Source organism: Brienomyrus brachyistius, chromosome 22, assembly GCF_023856365.1.
Source record: "Brienomyrus brachyistius isolate T26 chromosome 22, BBRACH_0.4, whole genome shotgun sequence".
NCBI classification, from domain to species: Eukaryota; Metazoa; Chordata; class Actinopteri; order Osteoglossiformes; family Mormyridae; genus Brienomyrus; species Brienomyrus brachyistius.
The window spans coordinates 7,106,966-7,124,062 of NC_064554.1; the positions used below are offsets into that span (position 1 = coordinate 7,106,966).

Consider the following 17,097-nt stretch of genomic DNA (forward strand, 5'->3'; position numbering starts at 1 on the left):
GGCTGGCCCCCCATCCTGGGTTGTTCCCTGCCTCGTGCCCATTGCTTCCGGGATAGGCTCCGGACCCCCAGCGACCCAGTAGGATAAGCGGTTTGGAAAATGGATGGATGGATGGATGGATATCCCACTGCCTTTCCATTGAAAATGACACCATTTAAAGTCGGGTTGCAAAATTCTAGAAATTTTCCAGTTAACTTCCCATATATTCCCATTAATTCCCCTGGAAACTTTCCAACTTGAAATATTTTCAAAATTCCCATGTAACCAGGGTGACAAAATAAGGGTTGGGGGATCTCATGCACTGTGGCTACACTTAGGCAGCCTGGAGTCAATGGGAAAATCTCACACCTTCACAGTTTATCCATGGGGGGGGGTGTTCAGCTTGAGTTTGTTCAGGTTAAAATATAAAAAGATGCACAGCTCCATGAAGCTCTCTGGATTAAGTTCAACTATCTGGAAAATGAGGTATTTTATTTATAGAAGTATAAATGCCTCCTTTAGACTGACAAAATGCTGTTCTAGGACATTCCAGAAGCATACATCATGGTGCCTTATGGATTTATTTTCTCATACAGTGGCCATGCACGTCAACCTAGCAGCAGTGAAGACGGTGAGATGGGTGATGAACAATCCAGTGAAAGCAGTGAGCCATCAAATGAAGATGGACACATGGCTTAAAAATCTTTAGCCTCGCGGGGAAACCGGGAGACTTGACACCTATGAGGGGCTGTTTCCCACGAGGCAGCAAGAAAGTGAGAACTGCGGGGGGGGGGGGGGGGGGGGTTGGGCATGGGAATGGCACAGAAGCGAAGACACTCACTGGATGGGCTTCCCTCGGATTTCAGCCATGATGGAACTCTCCCCTCCCAGGTACTCGAACGAGAGGCTCAGGAAGTTGTATATGACAAACGCTGTACAACAAAGAGGAAAGACAGGCAGCTTTAGGGACAAGCTTCTGACAAGAGTCCTTCACACACAGGGGGAAAGCTGACCAAGGCGCTAATCAGCTTCACTCAGGCAGAGCCCTCGCTATGTTCGCCAGCTCTGAAGATCCACCACCATGTCACATGCTCTAATCCTCTAGCCCCCAGCTTGGCCAGCGGGCATGCTAAGGTCAGTGCATCCAGATCCGGTAACTGGCGAGTGAACACCCATGCAGAAGGACTAACATGTCACGATAACAGACCAGAAATACGGAAGGATGGAGGTCAGGCAGGTGCAGCCGTATTATTAATGTTACGCTCAACCTCTTGTGTTTGATTCAACCCAGAATACAAACCGGCAAAGAAAACCAAACACTCCACCCCTCGAGTGCGTCATTATTAACAAAGAGCACGGCAGCCATTAAAATACTAAATCAATGACAGGACTCTGACGGACCCACTCTGCCCCCATCATCCCTTCCCGCCATACGACGGGCTTAAGATGAACATTAGTAGGCAGGAGATCTTCAATCCCTGCTTTTTACACCTACAGCTCAAGCCCTCATCATGTAAAGAAAACTGGCAGGTCTGGGACCACACCCACAAAGAACAATGACGGCTTTTTCCTCTGGGAAGAAGGCAGACGAGAAAGCCGTGAGAGAACAGGTCTGATCTGTTTAGCGGGTCGCACCCCTACCGGCCCAATGCCCAACACGACACCCATAACTTCATGTCTCGGTACGTTGTACATCTTCCATAAGATTTATGCACAATGCTATTTATTAATTAACACTTAATTTATTGGAGACCTGGGTTAATTTACCTGACTGGATAAGTATTCAGAAGATGGATAGACAGACTCATCTAGCATGTCACACATCACCATATTCATCTGATGGGCTAGATCAGTGGTTCTCAATCCTGTTCCTGATGTCCCCCCCCCCCCCCCCCAAGAATGTTTTCATCCCAACTCACACTGCTTTCACTCTGCCACATTCGTTATGAGCCTATTAAGGGCCATATGAGCCTGATTAAGGTAGGACTGGAATGCAAACAGGAACAGGACTGAGAACCACCAGGCTAGATTAACAGCAAAAGAGCGGATAGACATAGACAGGCGGCGAAGAGGCCAGCAGGGGGCGCTCACCTTCGTAACAGTCACGGATGGAATCGAAGTAGACGTAGTATTGGTCGTTGCTGATGAAGAGCAGGCTGAGCCACGAGTCGAAGGCGTAGATGGGGACGATGAAGAGGATGCGGATGATGTAGCGCTGCTCGTTGGGGACGGTATAGGAGCGCAGGTGCAAGTAGATCTGGGGAACATGAAGAGGATTAAAGGAGCCGTGGTGCCCATCTCATTCATAGTGCAGCCGGGACATGTGACCGGGACATGTGACCGGGTAACTGTAAAGGGGCTTTCTCCAGAGCAAGGATGGTTAGCCGCAACCTGGAAAGCAGAGCCGGTCCTATAAGTGACATAGGTATAAGTGCTGGAAAGACTTATTGAAACAAACATGCAAGAAAAGGAACAAGGAGATAGACAGAACCTGCAGGTACCAAAAGCAATTGGAGAACTCGGCACTGTGCGATCGGAACAGCAAGACGATTGTCTGCTGAATATGGAAAGCCAGCTTGCATGCAGCCAAATGTGTGAACACCTTCAGTCACATGTGAGCTGGAGGTCCACCTTAAAGCACAGAAGATCACCACCTACCGAAAGCTTCTTAACTACACTCTGCTTAGTTACAGCCTACTGGCTCTCAGGAACACGAGATGCACGTAATTACTGCCACACAATGGCGACCGAACACTAAACATATTATTCTCGACTTTCTATCCGCAGGTAAACACTGAACCTCCAGTACAGCTTGAAACATCCTTGGAAAAGCAAATATCAGCTCCAATCAGTTCCCCATTAAGTAGGCGCTTAAGGCAAAGTGCTGTTCAGTGCAGCTCAGATGGGTTGTGGTTCTGTCAAGGCCTCTGCTGTTTTCCATGCGTTTGAAAGCAAGGAGGGAAAGTTCAAGAAGGTCATAAATAAAATCGGAGTTATGAGGTATATAAAATCAACAGCCGTCTCCCACGGCGACGTGACAAGGGTCGGTATAGGCCCACACTAATGTGGTGTGCTTGCTCATCAAAAAAAAAGTAAGCCAACCCCCACCGACTCTGAAAAGAAGCATGCAGGCCCCATGGGGCGAAAGGACCCAGTAGGAAAAGCGAAGGCTTTTTCAGCTGGTTTCTGACTGACCCAGTGTCACAGTAGCTTAGCAATAGGCTAAAGTTTTCCAGCTAACCCTGCCCACCCCCCCCCACACACACACACACACACACACACAGTTCTAGCAGAATTAGCCTTGAATGGCTTCTTTTTCCATATTTAACAGGCAATAAAGCTTACAACTGCATAGCCTCGAGATCTTTGAGTGTGCGGTGTGTTGAGCATTCAGCTCATTGGAATACATCCGGTATCCCAAATCACTGGGCCATTTTTATGGGCTACGGCAGAGACAGCCTTCAGGAAGCTGGACAGCCTCACCAGTAAGTTAGCATGCTGGCATACAAATAGCCCAGCTTGAAAAGTGAGCCAACGGCATGCTGGAGACCACTGAAACAAGCATTTACACGACAAGAGAGCGGACTGAGGCAGGGGTTCACCACCCACGCAGCAAGAGGGCCCCTTTATTTTCCCCAGACCATTCACACCCAGCCAAACGTTTCACTTTAAGGAAGCCGGGCTTTGCAGCCACACAAAAATGGGTACAAATCAGCCAGGAACTCCCTCCCTTTAACCATCGATCAATTACAACAGACTGAAAGTGGTGAAGGGCCGCCTGGCTGAATGCCATAAAGCAAACTGCAAAGCACACACACACCAGAAGGGAGCTCTTGCACAGCTCCAGACTGTCAACAATGAATAGTTAAGGTGGTTTTTCACGCCTTGACCATTCCGGGAAATTTTGCTGCTACCTTCCTCTGTATTTGCACAACTCTCCGCGCCCGCAGATACCCAAGAACGGCAAATTAATTTCACAGTAATATGAAGAGCAATTAGTGGTTGCTTAAAAAAAAAAAAAAAAGAAAAATCCTACAGTATATAGCTGAACAAACAGCAGCTCATCTATAGGTTGCGCAATCCATCGCTTTACCAGCGGGGCGTCATGCATTCCTGAGCCGTGTGACACACTGAAGCACGCAAAACGCTCTTCAATCACACTTGTTTTCCTTTAGCTGCACACTTCCGCAGTGTACCACGTACCGCGCAGTTACTAAATGCCCTCCTCGGGGAGGGAGTGTGTGCGGCGTTCAAAATGTCAGAGTTTACGTGCGACGTTTAACTTGCACAGCATTCAGCAGGTGGGGCCACAGCCGACAGACGCTGTTTGGACACCTGCGCCGCCCCGGAGGAGGTTAACAGCGGTTACATTTCTGGGCTGCCTTTGGAGATTAACTGTGAGAAGGAACGCTGCTGTCAAAAGTTCTCAATGGAAACACTCAGTATAGAAAAGAAAGTTATGGGAATTAATAGAGACCTCCTGAACTGATATAATATTATGTTTGCAGATTCGATATGCGTCGTAATATACAGCTCTGGAAAAAAATTAAGAGACCATTCTATATTAAAGTCTTAAAATTTTTTTTTTTTTTTTTTATCTGGATTTTTAAATTAAGGTTTAATCCTGGTTCTGCTGGCAGAAGCTCAAAGTTTCTAAGACAGCAGTACACAAGAAGAAGATGAAGCAGGAGACGGCAGCTGTGTAAAGGGCCGAAGCGACTTCCTAATGCCAGAGGTGACCGTCAACTTATCCGGCAGTGCCTCATATATCGGAGGATGACCTCAAGTGACCTTCAAAAGGAATGGGAAGCATGAAGTGCAGGTGTGACGTGCAGGACAGTTTGTATCAGGCTCCTAGAAGCAGGACTGAGGTCCCATAAAGGAAGGAAGCAGCCCTTCATTAATGAGAAACAGGGAAGAACCAGGCTGCACTTTGCAAAAAAAAAAAAAAAAAAAATATATATATATATATATATATATATATATATATATATATATATATATATATATATATATATATATATATATATATATATATATATATATATATATATATATATATATATATATATATATATATTTCACACAGGCGGATACCTGTAAATTGAAAAATGAGTGAAACTGAAAATTTTGCTGTGGTCTCTGAATTTTTTCCAGTGCTGTATATATGTTTCATTTTTATTTCTTTGATCAGGCCATGTGTACTGTTAAATATGTTAGAAGTAACAAGTGAGTGACCATTAAATTTAAATCACTAAACTGATTTCCCCCACCAACTCCAGGTATGTTCCTAGGTGTTGGGGAGGGGGAGGAACACATGGGAGATCTTACTACCCCCACTTACATACAAGTGGCTGAGCTGAGAAAGCACACGAAACAGCAGTATTCCTCTCTGGAATACCACTGCCCCCAACCTCTCACACAAACACAGAGGTACCACATATGACCCACTGACTACAGATGGCAGGTGAGTAGGGGGCCTTGTCCCACAGCCTCCGTCTTCCCTCAGAGCATCCTGATATACAGGAACGTCACACGACCACTAAACACAGCCTGTAACAGACAGACCTATACGACACCAAGAATTCAAAGTGCACACTTCCCTTAGGTCCCTTTTACAAACCCTAAACCCCTCAAACATCCTGGTGACTGCACACATACCACGAAAAAACTAGCTACAAGAATACTTAAATCAACACCGCGGGCCATCCGATCCGCAAGGCAGACGTGGAGAGTCCCTCGAATCAATAAAGGGCTTGTTTACACTGTTCCCCTTATCAGATACAGGACCTTGTATCACATGGGAAACTTTGACCGAGGACAGTCAGGTGTGACTCTGCACACTGACACACACACGCTGGTGAGGGGGAGACCGGCACAGGTAGGTAGGGGCGGACCCCAGGACAAGGCGACCCCACCATGAGCTCCATCAAAGAGACGCTCCGTCAGCGAGAATATATGCCCCAGCAGACTAATCTCAGCATGTGTCGGCCCTGCAGTGAGGGAGGAGGTTGCAGAGACTCGCAATGCCCTGGATCCCTTTGATTTTCCCCTCACACGCCCTGGAACTTGTTTGCCTACAAAAGTCTCATTTATTCGTCACCGGTTCTGAAAGGTCGCGTCGCAATAAAAAAAAAAAAAAATCCAGTTCAAGTTTCAGCAATCAATAGCAAGACGATCTGCTGAAGGCGCTGTCGGCTGCCATTGTTTCCAGCTGGCAACGGAACCGCTCCTTACAGAATGTGCTAGACGCTGGGTTTGTTTGTTTGTCGTGCTTAAGCAAGATAATGCTGGCAGGGAGTTATGGGAAGGCGAAGGGTGGGGGTGACTCACCTGGTGGCAAGTAATGAGTAGCGCAGACCAAACGAAGACCCCCGACAGGGCCTGGGCGGCCACGGTGTTGAGGAAGATCTCGTCCTCCACGATGGAGCCGTTCTCCGACAGCACGAAGGTCATGTTTTTCATGTCTGTCATGTTTGGCAGCATGTGAGCCAGAAGCTTTGACTCTTGCCTGGGGATTTTTACATCCATCTCAGGTGTGGTGTTCGCTTCCGTCCAAGAATCAGAACCATTCATCTGAAAAGACAGAACCCAGATTAAAGCTCTCAAACATACTGAAATATTACAGGTGCAGGAACATAAACTCTGCCATCCAGTTCTCAGAACTAGTTCACCCATACAGGGAAATAGTCAGACTGTAGCATATGACAAGAAGCAATTACAACAGAGGAAGGGAGACAACGCAAGTACTGATACAAAGCGGCACCAGGAAACAAGCCTGCAACACAAGAGTGTGAGGTCACCCACTGATCCAACGCTAAAAAACATTTAAGGTTCCAAATAATCCTCTAAATTAAATCCAGAACAACTGTACTAGGCTGTACATATGAAATGCTACCATTCGTTTCTGGTCAAGTTGCTTAGTGGTTAAACTTCGTACAGGTATTCGTACAGGTAACAAGCTGATACCAAGCGCTGAAACCAGACGACTTCTTCTCTACTTAAAATATGCATGTGCGATTCAAACTGTCTAGCCGCTGTTAGACATTGCCTTTGGTGTCCTGGACAGGTTTGCCGGGGTGACAAAAGCATCAATGCGCACTATATATATCCATAGAAAATATCAGTCAGGCAGAACAAAACAAGCCGCGAGAAACATTTGCGTAGCAGATATGAAAAAAACAAGTTTGGTAAAGCTGCAGCATGCCTTCCATATATAACAAATGCCTATAAAGATCTAATTGTAACTAGGTTATGAGTACCAAAAAATAAATAAATAAAAATTGCCAAATGCTTTAACAATTTCACAATTAAATTGGTTGTTTCTTTTTAAATCTAGGTCGTAAAAGTTCCCCAAATAAAGTTTCCTTATACATGGTACTATTTTGAGCGGTAAAACTCCTCATTTGCTGAAATAAACAAACTTTTACAGCAAAAAAAAAAATAAATACCCCCTTCTTTGGTGATATGTTCATAGCAAATTCAGTGTTTGGTAGCAATTCGTCTAAACGGTGTTTTGCATTGCTGTGACTTCAGTTAAAATTTAATGTCGCCAGTTAACACAATCTGTATGGACTAAATGGTTTACATCCGCTTTTAGAGTTCATGAGATCTTTATTAGGAGCAACCGACTGTTCGGTTTATTAGCAATCTAACACAAATAAGTGGATGTATTAAATGATCCGCACTTATGGGACTTCGATTGGCAGTAAATGTAACAATAAAAGACAAAAAAATAATTCGGGGACGTACAAGATTACTTTGCTTCACATATTTCCCAAATGTTATTTTGTGCATACAGTAATATGAAAACTTACCTTATCGTACAAGTTCCTCTCCAGCGTTTTAACAACGTAACAAAGTTTAAAGATTTAACTAGATCGTGACTGGATTTTAGAAAGACTTCATCACGAAGAAAATACACCTGTTGCTCTCAGGAGTGCACAACTGTACACGCCATAAACAAATCTCCAATCTGCGATCAATCTTTGCATTTAAAACACTCTCGGACTTAATCTCGGACGAACGCGAAAGATGCCACAGCCAGGTGTAATGGCTGCCTTTCGGAGACCTGTCACTTACGATCAAAAGATTTTGCTTCCTCGTTTTACCGACCGCAAACCTATTTAAAGAGAAAACATTACTTGTGTTTTAAAAGCCAGCTTCCTATCAAAATGCTACATCTATAGACCCTTCTTGCTTTACACGTGTATATACTAAGTAATGCCCACTTAATCCGAACTGCCGGTTAATTCACCTGCGCGACAGTGTTGGGCACATATCGAGCAGGTGAAGAACAAGCGTCAGACCCTGATCACGTGACCCGTGCATGGCCTTCATCACGTGACTGTGATTGCCCATCTAAGGCACAAGCGACCATATGTAAGTGAGGCAACATGGGTCACGTGTCGAGGTTCGGGATTATTGCACTGTATCTTGGAAAGGAGCTCATTTTTTCCTACCTGGTTGGAATCTGAGAAATACTCGGAAACATGCGGAAACCTTTATTGTATAAACACAAAATACATAAAATACTCCAAACGATGTTTTTACGAGGTCAGGTTTATGTTTGTTTTCAGAAATTAAGTCAGCACAGTATATTTCCCACTGTCGTATAAGGAATGTCGTTTGCAAAAAAAAAAAAAACATTATTCCTGTTGTATGCACTGGCGTTCGGAACTTTTTCCTTAAATGTTGTTATAAAATTAGCCACAGTTGTTTATTTAAAAAGAGCAATGATTTCCAAAGTCAAGCAATTCTTTGGTGTTTCTGAGAGGAAAAGACCGGAAGTCTCCTGCAGTCCATCACATTGAACTTCATTTCATCATACAGTATCTCGACCAGGGTTCACCGATCACGCTCCTCCAACAGATGACACTCCCGCTTGTTATCAGGCGTCAATGAGTTCCCCGATAGCGAGCCTGATATCACCACACCTGGCAGCTCTTGATTGCCTCTTTCATGGCTTTCAGCCCCTCGACGGTGCTGTCTTTCAGCGCCAGTCCCAAGAGCACCGCCTTGTTGGCCGCCTCTTGCGAGACGAAAGTCACTAAGTTTTTGGCGTAAACGTGAGTCAAAGCCTGCAAATGAATGTTGTGACATAACGGATCTTTATGATTGCAATACATTAATTTCTCTTCATACACTTAAAAAATAATTAACACATTTGAACACAGGAGAGCTACGACTTTACCTCATCCTTCCCCAGAAGTACTTTAGTGGTGAAAGTAGGAGTACCGATGTCAGAGTTTCTGGAGTCAGGCGTGACTGATATTAATGTGCCCATCTTTCCATACTGGGTAACCACGATGAAAATGAAGTTACTGAATTCCGTGCAGACCACCTGGGTCTTTATGCCGTTAATGGTCTCCTCTCGCTGCTTATGCTTAATGATGGGCTGGGCTGCCATCCTTAGCTTCTATGCCTGGAAAAAAAAGAAAAAACAATGTAACCTAAGACATTTATTTCATATACGTACTTTCCCAAAATATTCTATGACATAATTTCGAATACAATACTGCATTTTTAAAATGCATGCTCCTCTGCCATTCTGACCAAGATAAGCGGTTGGAATACGTGTGGATAGTGTAGCACATTACAGCATTTCTTACACAAAGAAATGCCAGTGATCCTTTCCTTTTATAAACCCGTACCATATATCAGAAACGGGAGATCGTAGAAACAAACTGTTAAGACCCCGTTCCCACATGCAGCAGTTCTTAAAACATTTTAATTTGATCGTATGTCTATGCTACACTTGTTACGGCTATGGGAAGTGAGTGCCGATCGCCCGCCCTACGAGCCAGGAAACACCGGTGCTGCAGCAAAAGCCCTGTATACGGAGGCCGTAAGGTACACGTTCTGTAAGCGTTACTTGGTATCACGCCGTTTAAACATATAGTGAACAGGGAGTAAGTCTTACCTATTGTACTTCACCAAAGGAGACAGACTGCCGATAAATGCAATCGCAAACAGATAATAGCTAGTAGTAAAGGTGTTATTGCGCCCGAGTCCAGGGTCTCAAAACCGTCGGCAGGCGTAAGTCTCAGAAATCACTTTCGGTAGCGCTGCATTCAGATATCAAAGTGGCAATTGAGATGCGGTCGTGCTATACCGAATAGCTAAACGGTGTATGTATTTTCAAAGTCCTATTATTTTAAGAACCAATAGAAATTTTGTTAGCAAGTCACATCTCAAAAGGTGTGTGTAATATAAATAAAGTGATAAGTCATTTTGTTTATGTATATAGAGATGGAAAAGGGCGCGGGATATTAAGTTGAGTTCTAATAAGTGAATAATAAGTAAATTCATTTGAAAAGGTGAAATTGAAAGCTGCGTCATGCAGATAGCCTCCTCTGTAGAAACTATTAGAGAAGCAACTGGGTTTAATTAGAATTGCTTTTATTCGTAGGAAATCAAGTTCTCTATGTTGACAAACCACTCAAAAATTATTCGAGCTGTGCGCATGCTCATGCCAATGAAACTGGCACCGACTGTCCTGACCTTTAAGAGGCTATAGGGTGGCAGTAGAAGGCGTTTAAAATTTAATAGCAGTTTGAAAGCACCACCGTCGAATGGTTGAAAACAGCTCTCAGCCAGAACAGTCTAACTCCTACTACGGATTCCCTGAAATTTCATTGTGCTATTTTCACATGTTTTGTATAATTACAGTGGGATGATCATGTCCATTTAACGACATTAAAATACCCAGCGCAATTGCCGTTATGTCCATCCCTTTAAAATCTGTAAACGCTCTTAGTGATTATAGGAAAAATCAGAAACTAAGAGTGAGTTGTGTTAGATGTAACAACAATAATAATAATAATGACACTTCATTGATCCCTCGTGAGGGAATCCTTTCTTTGCCTACCTCAGCCTACTTTCCATGACACACAGACAAATAGGTGAGAGCAAGCTTCTCAGCAAAGGGACACCAGCTGCAGTGGTGCTGGGGGTTAAGGGCTTTGCTCAAAGCCCCCCAGACATGTGACTGTCAGGATGCACTAACGAATTTTTGTTCGGTCACTGTATTTTTATTTATCCAGTAACCTGATTTGTCTACTGCCAGAAAAGAAATACTGAAAACAACCAATGAGACATCATTATGTTGATGACAGCACAATGGAATCCCCCCACTGTGGACATAAGGTCTCATTTCTCCCATCTTTACTTGCATCCAAAGAGCCATACAACAATATATACGGCTGTTCCTGCAAGCATTCCCTGCTTAGCAGCAGAAAATGCCCTGAAAAGCTGTCAGTATTATCCTGGCTAAAGTGCAGTTTTAAGTTTTAGGTCTGGTCTGAACTGTAAGATTCAGCGTTCCGAATGTTGGGAAAGCAAAAAAGACAAGCCCAAACTCCTGAGCCCTTTAAACGGGTGATAGGGTAAGATGGCTCCAAGATGCTGTAACCTGTCTGTTGTATAAGCTTTAGGATTTTCTCGTGGATATACTGCATTGTTCTCTGTAAGTCATGTTTCTAGGCCTAAGGGTCTGAACTTGATATAGGCTGGATATTGGAGACCTGTTTGTCCGAGGGGAGCTGTCATATGGTGGCGTAAAACACAAGGAGTAGAGATGAGCTTTAGAAGAAAGGCTGCTTTGGGTGGATAGAGAGCCGCAGGCAAAGCAAGAAAGTGAGCCGTCCACGGCCTTGACTTTGGGAGATGTCCTGAGTAAGACGCTCACAGAATCTCATAGAAGCACCCAAGACTTTGTAACCTGCTCAGCCATTTTAATGAACATATCAGTCTTTTAACTGCAGTCATAGGCCCTGTTTACACCTAGCATCTACTGCAAGAAGATCACAAGTGGACAGCCGAGACGCATCACCACTTACACGCGAGTCGTGCACTTCCAAGGTGTCCAGTTAAGCAGATGTGTTCAGATTTCCTTACTGCCCAATGTCAGTTCCGGCAGAATGTCGAATGGTGCTGCACAGTTACTGTGACATCCTCGTCGTGGACACATCAGGACGCATTAGTGTTTACAGAAAGATATGCGGCCAAATGTGTCGCAGACCCCATCCGCAATTCGTTTGAGTCATCGGATCACAATGTGTCTTCGTAGTCATTTACATTTGTATTTAGCACTGTCCACTTTCAATCTGATCACTCAAGAGGCATTTTATAACCAAGTATAAATAATAGTTTTAATTATAATAGCTCGTTGTAACCAGATTGCGTGTTCACTGTACGTACACTTCGAGATGAGCAGCCCCGAAGGAGATGGGCCGAGAAACTACACAGATTAACCAAAAATCATCGCAATGACTGTCCTATTTACAGGCGAAGAGGCAGGGAGAGAGAGAGAGAGATGAAGTCCGCGCTGGCGCCGGAGAGCGGCCGTCGCATCTGAGTTGTGCTGATTGCCGTTTCTGCTTCCGCAAACGCTCCTGGATGCGAGTGAAGAGCCCACACTTAATGACTGCCTGTTGTCACCGGTGCCTTTAAACTGGGATTCGTTTTATGTATTTTTTTTCGCCTCCCCTCCTGCTGCTTTCGCTGACTCGGGGGTATTTAACTTTTTGTGCCACCATGTTTACGGAGGCGTCGCCTTTTGTGCGGCGATCCGGCGCTGCACCTGCACAGGCATTCAGGCGACTTTTGACTTGGAGTGGCCGCGTAGGGAACTGACATCTCAGCAGCTTCCTTTCACAGATCGGCCGCCCCCTCCTCCCCCACATTCCATTCCTATCTTCCACACGACTCCAGTCCCCTGCAAGCGACAGATGATTAGCGGGCTGCCCGTGGTTCTCCGTCGTCTGGATGGGCATTTCGGGTCTCCTCTGAAGTTGCCGAAAGGCAGAGTGTAATTTACCACCACCACGTTCGGTAAATCAACAGAGAATAAATCAACATAAACATATGACTATACTGTGGCTATTATAACATTGCAATATTTTAAGTACGTGTAATCTTTGTGTGTCGGATACATGTATCTCGGGATTACAATTTATTTAAAATTTGATATTGTAGATGTGTGTGCATACACACGCACACATTAATATATACACATATAGCCTTCATGTGGTGGGTATACTGTCGTCTTACACCTTTATACCTCTTGGAGTATTCAAATCCCATCCCACTGTCTTTGTGTAATTTGCATGTTTTCCGTAGCAGTCGAAATGTGGTTAGACTGTTTCGACGTCGTTAAATTGCCCATTGTGTGTGTGTGTGTGTGTGTGTGTGTGGTTTTGCACATATTGCATGTTGGGGACCCAGCGTCCCCAAAATATAATAAAAACCTGGTATTTTTTACCTTGTGCGGACATTTTTTGGTCTCCACAAGGATAACATCAATTTCATAAAAATCTGTGACTGCAATCGAAAACTAAAACTGCCAAAAGTCTTGTCTTTTGTTTAGATATTCATGGTTAACGGTAGATCTGGGTATGGATTAAGTTTGTCGTAGATGGGGTAAGGGTAGTGCCCATAAAAATGAATGGAGAGTCCCCACAAAGATATACATACCTAATCTGTATGTGTGTGTGCGTATGTGTGTGTGTGTGTGTGCCCGCCCTCCTGTGGAGTGCTGTCCCATTCCAGGTACCCCTGCCTTGTGCCCTCTGTTTCCTGGGATAAGCTCCAGTGCCCCCTACCCTCCCCCAACCCTGTACTGGGTAAGCAGTTGGAAGACGGATGGATATATATATATGAGAGGTCATAATTACAATATCTAATCATAATCTGCACCTTCCACATAATTTAGAAGTAGAATTAAATTAAAACTCAACGAGTCGGCGAGAGGACCAATTATCCGCTGTTGTAGGAAAGTTAATAAAAGGCTGACTTAATGGAGCTGGTGGTGAGCTGCAGCTGTGACATTAACCTTCCAGTCAGGGACAGTCTCAGTTACGTCAGCCGTACTGTGGCCGTGCGGCCAGCCTGTAATGCTGCTGTAATCTGGGTATTATCACACGGAGGGATCGGCTCTGCGTCTTTTATCCCCTCTTATCCAGTCCGCTCCCTTGCCCACCTTTGCATTTCATAGGATGAAAGCAGAAAAAAAGTCACTAATACAGTCGCCTCTTAATGTTCGTACGGCTGCGTTTCAAACACAGAAAGTTATCGAGGCATGAAGTGAAAATGAGGTCACGGTCCAAGCTGGAAATCGAACGTGATTCTAATATTCAGCTCTGCCTTTGCGGATGTACGCCGTTTCCTTGAAGCGCTTGTCAGGCACATACATTGTCATGTTGGCGATGTGGTGTTCCGCTCCCACGGAGGTTGGTGCCTGATCGCTTACGGTCACGCGATTCGCGCAGACCGATAAAGACCATCGGGGCCCCGCTTGATGGCCCGTGAGATTGCCGTCATGTGGGTCGATGGCTGGAGCGTGACTGTAGTGCACCTCAGTATGCAGAAAGGTCCATTTTGGAGCCTCTTCCAGGCTGATATTTTGATGTTCCAGCTCGAAAGGCATGTTTCTGGGTCCATTTCTTGGGTCTGGTTGCTCTCATAGAGGCACATCATCATCATCATCATCATTAACGATGAGCCTGCCTGAGGCCTTCAGCCCAGATAGACTGCTGCTTCCTTTAAATTTAATTTATCGATTGTGCTCTCAAAATATGGCAGCTTATCTTCTATAAATCTGGAAGGCACTGCTGGGCACAGTATCAGAGAAAGGAAAGAATCACTGCAGCTGTATTTATCATGCGCGCCGATTTCATCCAGTGATTATTCGCCCCACCCCCAACCTATGCCTTTGATTCTGCAGACAGTTTTAAATATAAACCTATTGACCATAAACTGCATTGTCATATCAATACTGACACAGCGAAGATTTCAATTTGGCAGTTTTTTTTAATCTCCATTAACTGCGTGAAAACTGTGCTTTGCCCCATGTCATGAAATTATAAAATACGAACATGATAGCAGGGATTCACAGTGAGATGCCGAAGATGCCCCAAAGTGCACTGGAAACATCTTATTTTTTCCTTGATTGTTGTTGGAATTGTTGTTAGTCTGTTGAAATGATCAATTATAAAGCTGCTTAGTGAGAATTTTACAAAACATGCTTTCATATTTAGAATTTTTTGAGGTAAGTAGTCAGGCTGAGTATTAAATTCATGAAATAATACATGTATTTTAATTTCACGATAATGTGACATCGCAGAGATTCCTTTTTCCATCTTTGTTTCTTTTCTCACGTCTGAATCTGTGCTTCTGGAAGCAAACGCCAGGCCAGACAAACCATGTCTTCCCTCCGTTTTCCAGAAATTCATCTTGCCACATATTGAAATTAAATATTTTCATGCAGATAGAATCAGTTCTTCCAAAAATGAAGAAAGGCTTTTCAGAAATAACAGAATGCTATTTATGAACGCAGATGTTTATGGACATGCTATAAAGTGATTAATCGCTTTTAAACACAGTTTAAAGCTCAAATGTTGTTACCCTTATAGAAAAAAATGGAGGCCACAGGAATCGGATTTAGAATGGCAATTTAGCAAGATTGCACTCTAATTCTTGAATTTTTTCTACCGTAAATTGCTGTAACTTAATAGAAGTGCTTTATTTTCCCTTAAAATGAACGAAATAGCACCTAATCTCTTTATTATGATATGCTGCTGCTGTGGAGAGATAAAGGTGAGTAATTGTGGTCCAAATTAATTATAGTACATCCCCCCAATGTTTTTTTTCCTTCTTTTCACAGGTTATTTTGTACTTTCCATGTTTCATTCATGCCATTCTAACTTTCCTTCTGAGGTACCATGCAGCAGAGCAGGAATAGGCGGGCATGTGGTCGTGCATGGTGGCGGGCAGCAGGGGGCGCCGTGACACATGCAGCCTTTCCACGGCCTTGTGCCCTCCGAGTTTCTCAATTAATGAAACCCAGCTGGGCCCGATCGCACCGGCCCACTTGTGAGGGCTTTAAATACAGCCAGTGGGGACCTGGTGGGGCTCAGGGGCTGGGGGGAGTCTCAAGGGCTGGGGGGCATCTTAGCTGTGTAGTGGTTGTGAGTTTCTTGCTGGTTTTGTGTTTTAAATAGTAGGGTTTCATTCATTTTTTTTTTATTCATTTTGTGTATGTGTGTGTGTGTCTTAAAGGAGCCACAATAAAATTTTGGCTTAAGAACATTATTTGGATAAGTCTGTTCTCTGGTGCCCAGGCTGACTCGCCACAGATTCGTCTGTGAAAATGCAGTCCTGCACAATTGCTTTTCTATGAGCTTCTAGTCTTTTTGAACTTGATTTTCAAGTTCTGAGTAGAAGCTGTGAATATTTTGTAGTCTTTATGAGAAAATTTGGTGACTTTGATCTTTATTGTGATTTGTTCTGCCCATTGAAGAGGAAAAATTCCTAGGAGACTAGTCTGGTTAACTTTCAACCAAACTCTCTCTCTCTCTCTCTCTCTCTCTCTCTCTCTCTCTCTCTCTCTCTCTCAGTTTGGCTGATTTGACTGTGTGTATATGTTTGAAATGAAACATCCTTTCTGGTCAAGCATAAAAGATGCCTTCTCTTAAGCGCATAGATGTCTCATGGTACTCATTTTCTGTCTAATTTGCTTAGCTTGCTGTCTTTTGCTTGAGAGACCTTAAAACACGTCTGCGTTTTCCGTGATGATTCAAGGAAATGTATTTCCAGTTGGCATGCAAAGTGGCGGTCGCCTTGGGTGCCCTTGGGCTTAGTGATAAGTGATTTGGGACCTTGGCTGGAGCACTGGTCCGGTTAGCTTTCTGAAGTATCGCAGTTGACAGGTTCAAATCTCAGGCGAAATGCTTTTATACCCTTTAACACTGTATGTTAATTGCCTTTGGGGAAATATTTCACTGCAGGATTGTAGGCTATGCCAGTCTTCATACACACGAGACCTGACTAAACAGTGTAACAGACTAATTTCTACAGGTAACACCTATTCATGTCAATTTAAGGAAGCAAAACAATGATTTATATAAATGAAAAAGAAATCATATAGTATGAGGCTCAGTGAAATTAGGCCTATATATTTTTGTGCAACTATGGACACTATATAAGGGTCTTGCTCATGGTATTTTTAAATTGTATATTATACTTTAACACACTTTTAAATACTCAGTGCTATTCAAGTAGTATGTGGCATTACCTTTTTTATCTCATGAATGTATTATACCAAGTTAACTTTATGAG

General features: G+C 43.8%; 2 protein-coding genes across 3 annotated transcripts in view; both read right to left on the reverse strand.

Moving 5' to 3' along the window:
• Positions 1 to 8,323, reverse strand: part of tmem184a (transmembrane protein 184a) — a 16,638-nt gene extending 8,315 nt beyond the window's left edge. Inside the window, exons 1-4 of the mRNA XM_048990287.1 lie at positions 7,797 to 8,323; positions 6,313 to 6,555; positions 2,071 to 2,236; positions 821 to 911 (exon numbers count right to left, since the gene is read on the reverse strand). Coding sequence (XP_048846244.1) covers positions 821 to 911; positions 2,071 to 2,236; positions 6,313 to 6,555 — 500 coding nt within the window. The 5' untranslated portion in view covers positions 7,797 to 8,323. The remainder of the gene's footprint in view (positions 1 to 820; positions 912 to 2,070; positions 2,237 to 6,312; positions 6,556 to 7,796) is intronic.
• A 145-nt stretch (positions 8,324 to 8,468) lies between these two features.
• psmg3 (proteasome (prosome, macropain) assembly chaperone 3) lies at positions 8,469 to 10,141 on the reverse strand. 2 transcript variants are annotated; one of them, XM_048990310.1, is made up of 3 exons: positions 9,902 to 10,141; positions 9,173 to 9,403; positions 8,469 to 9,059 (listed from the first exon to the last, which is right to left on the reverse strand). In XM_048990310.1, exons 2-3 carry the CDS (start codon positions 9,386 to 9,388, stop codon positions 8,907 to 8,909), a joined length of 369 nt encoding a protein of 122 aa, XP_048846267.1. In that variant the 5' UTR covers positions 9,389 to 9,403; positions 9,902 to 10,141; the 3' UTR covers positions 8,469 to 8,906. The 2 variants fall into 2 exon arrangements, with proteins under 2 accessions (XP_048846267.1, XP_048846268.1); XM_048990311.1 differs by lacking the exon at positions 9,902 to 10,141 and adding an exon at positions 9,633 to 9,855.
• Positions 10,142 to 17,097: the final 6,956 nt, after the last annotated feature.

Coding starts and splice junctions, on each gene's coding strand:
- psmg3 (XM_048990310.1), bottom strand. CDS start 9,388: ATGGCAGCCCAGCCCATCATTAAGCATAAGCAGCGAGAGGAGACCATT. Junction 9,060..9,172: donor TACTTCTGGGGAAGGATGAG/GTAAAGTCGTAG, acceptor ATTCATTTGCAG/GCTTTGACTCACGTTTACGC.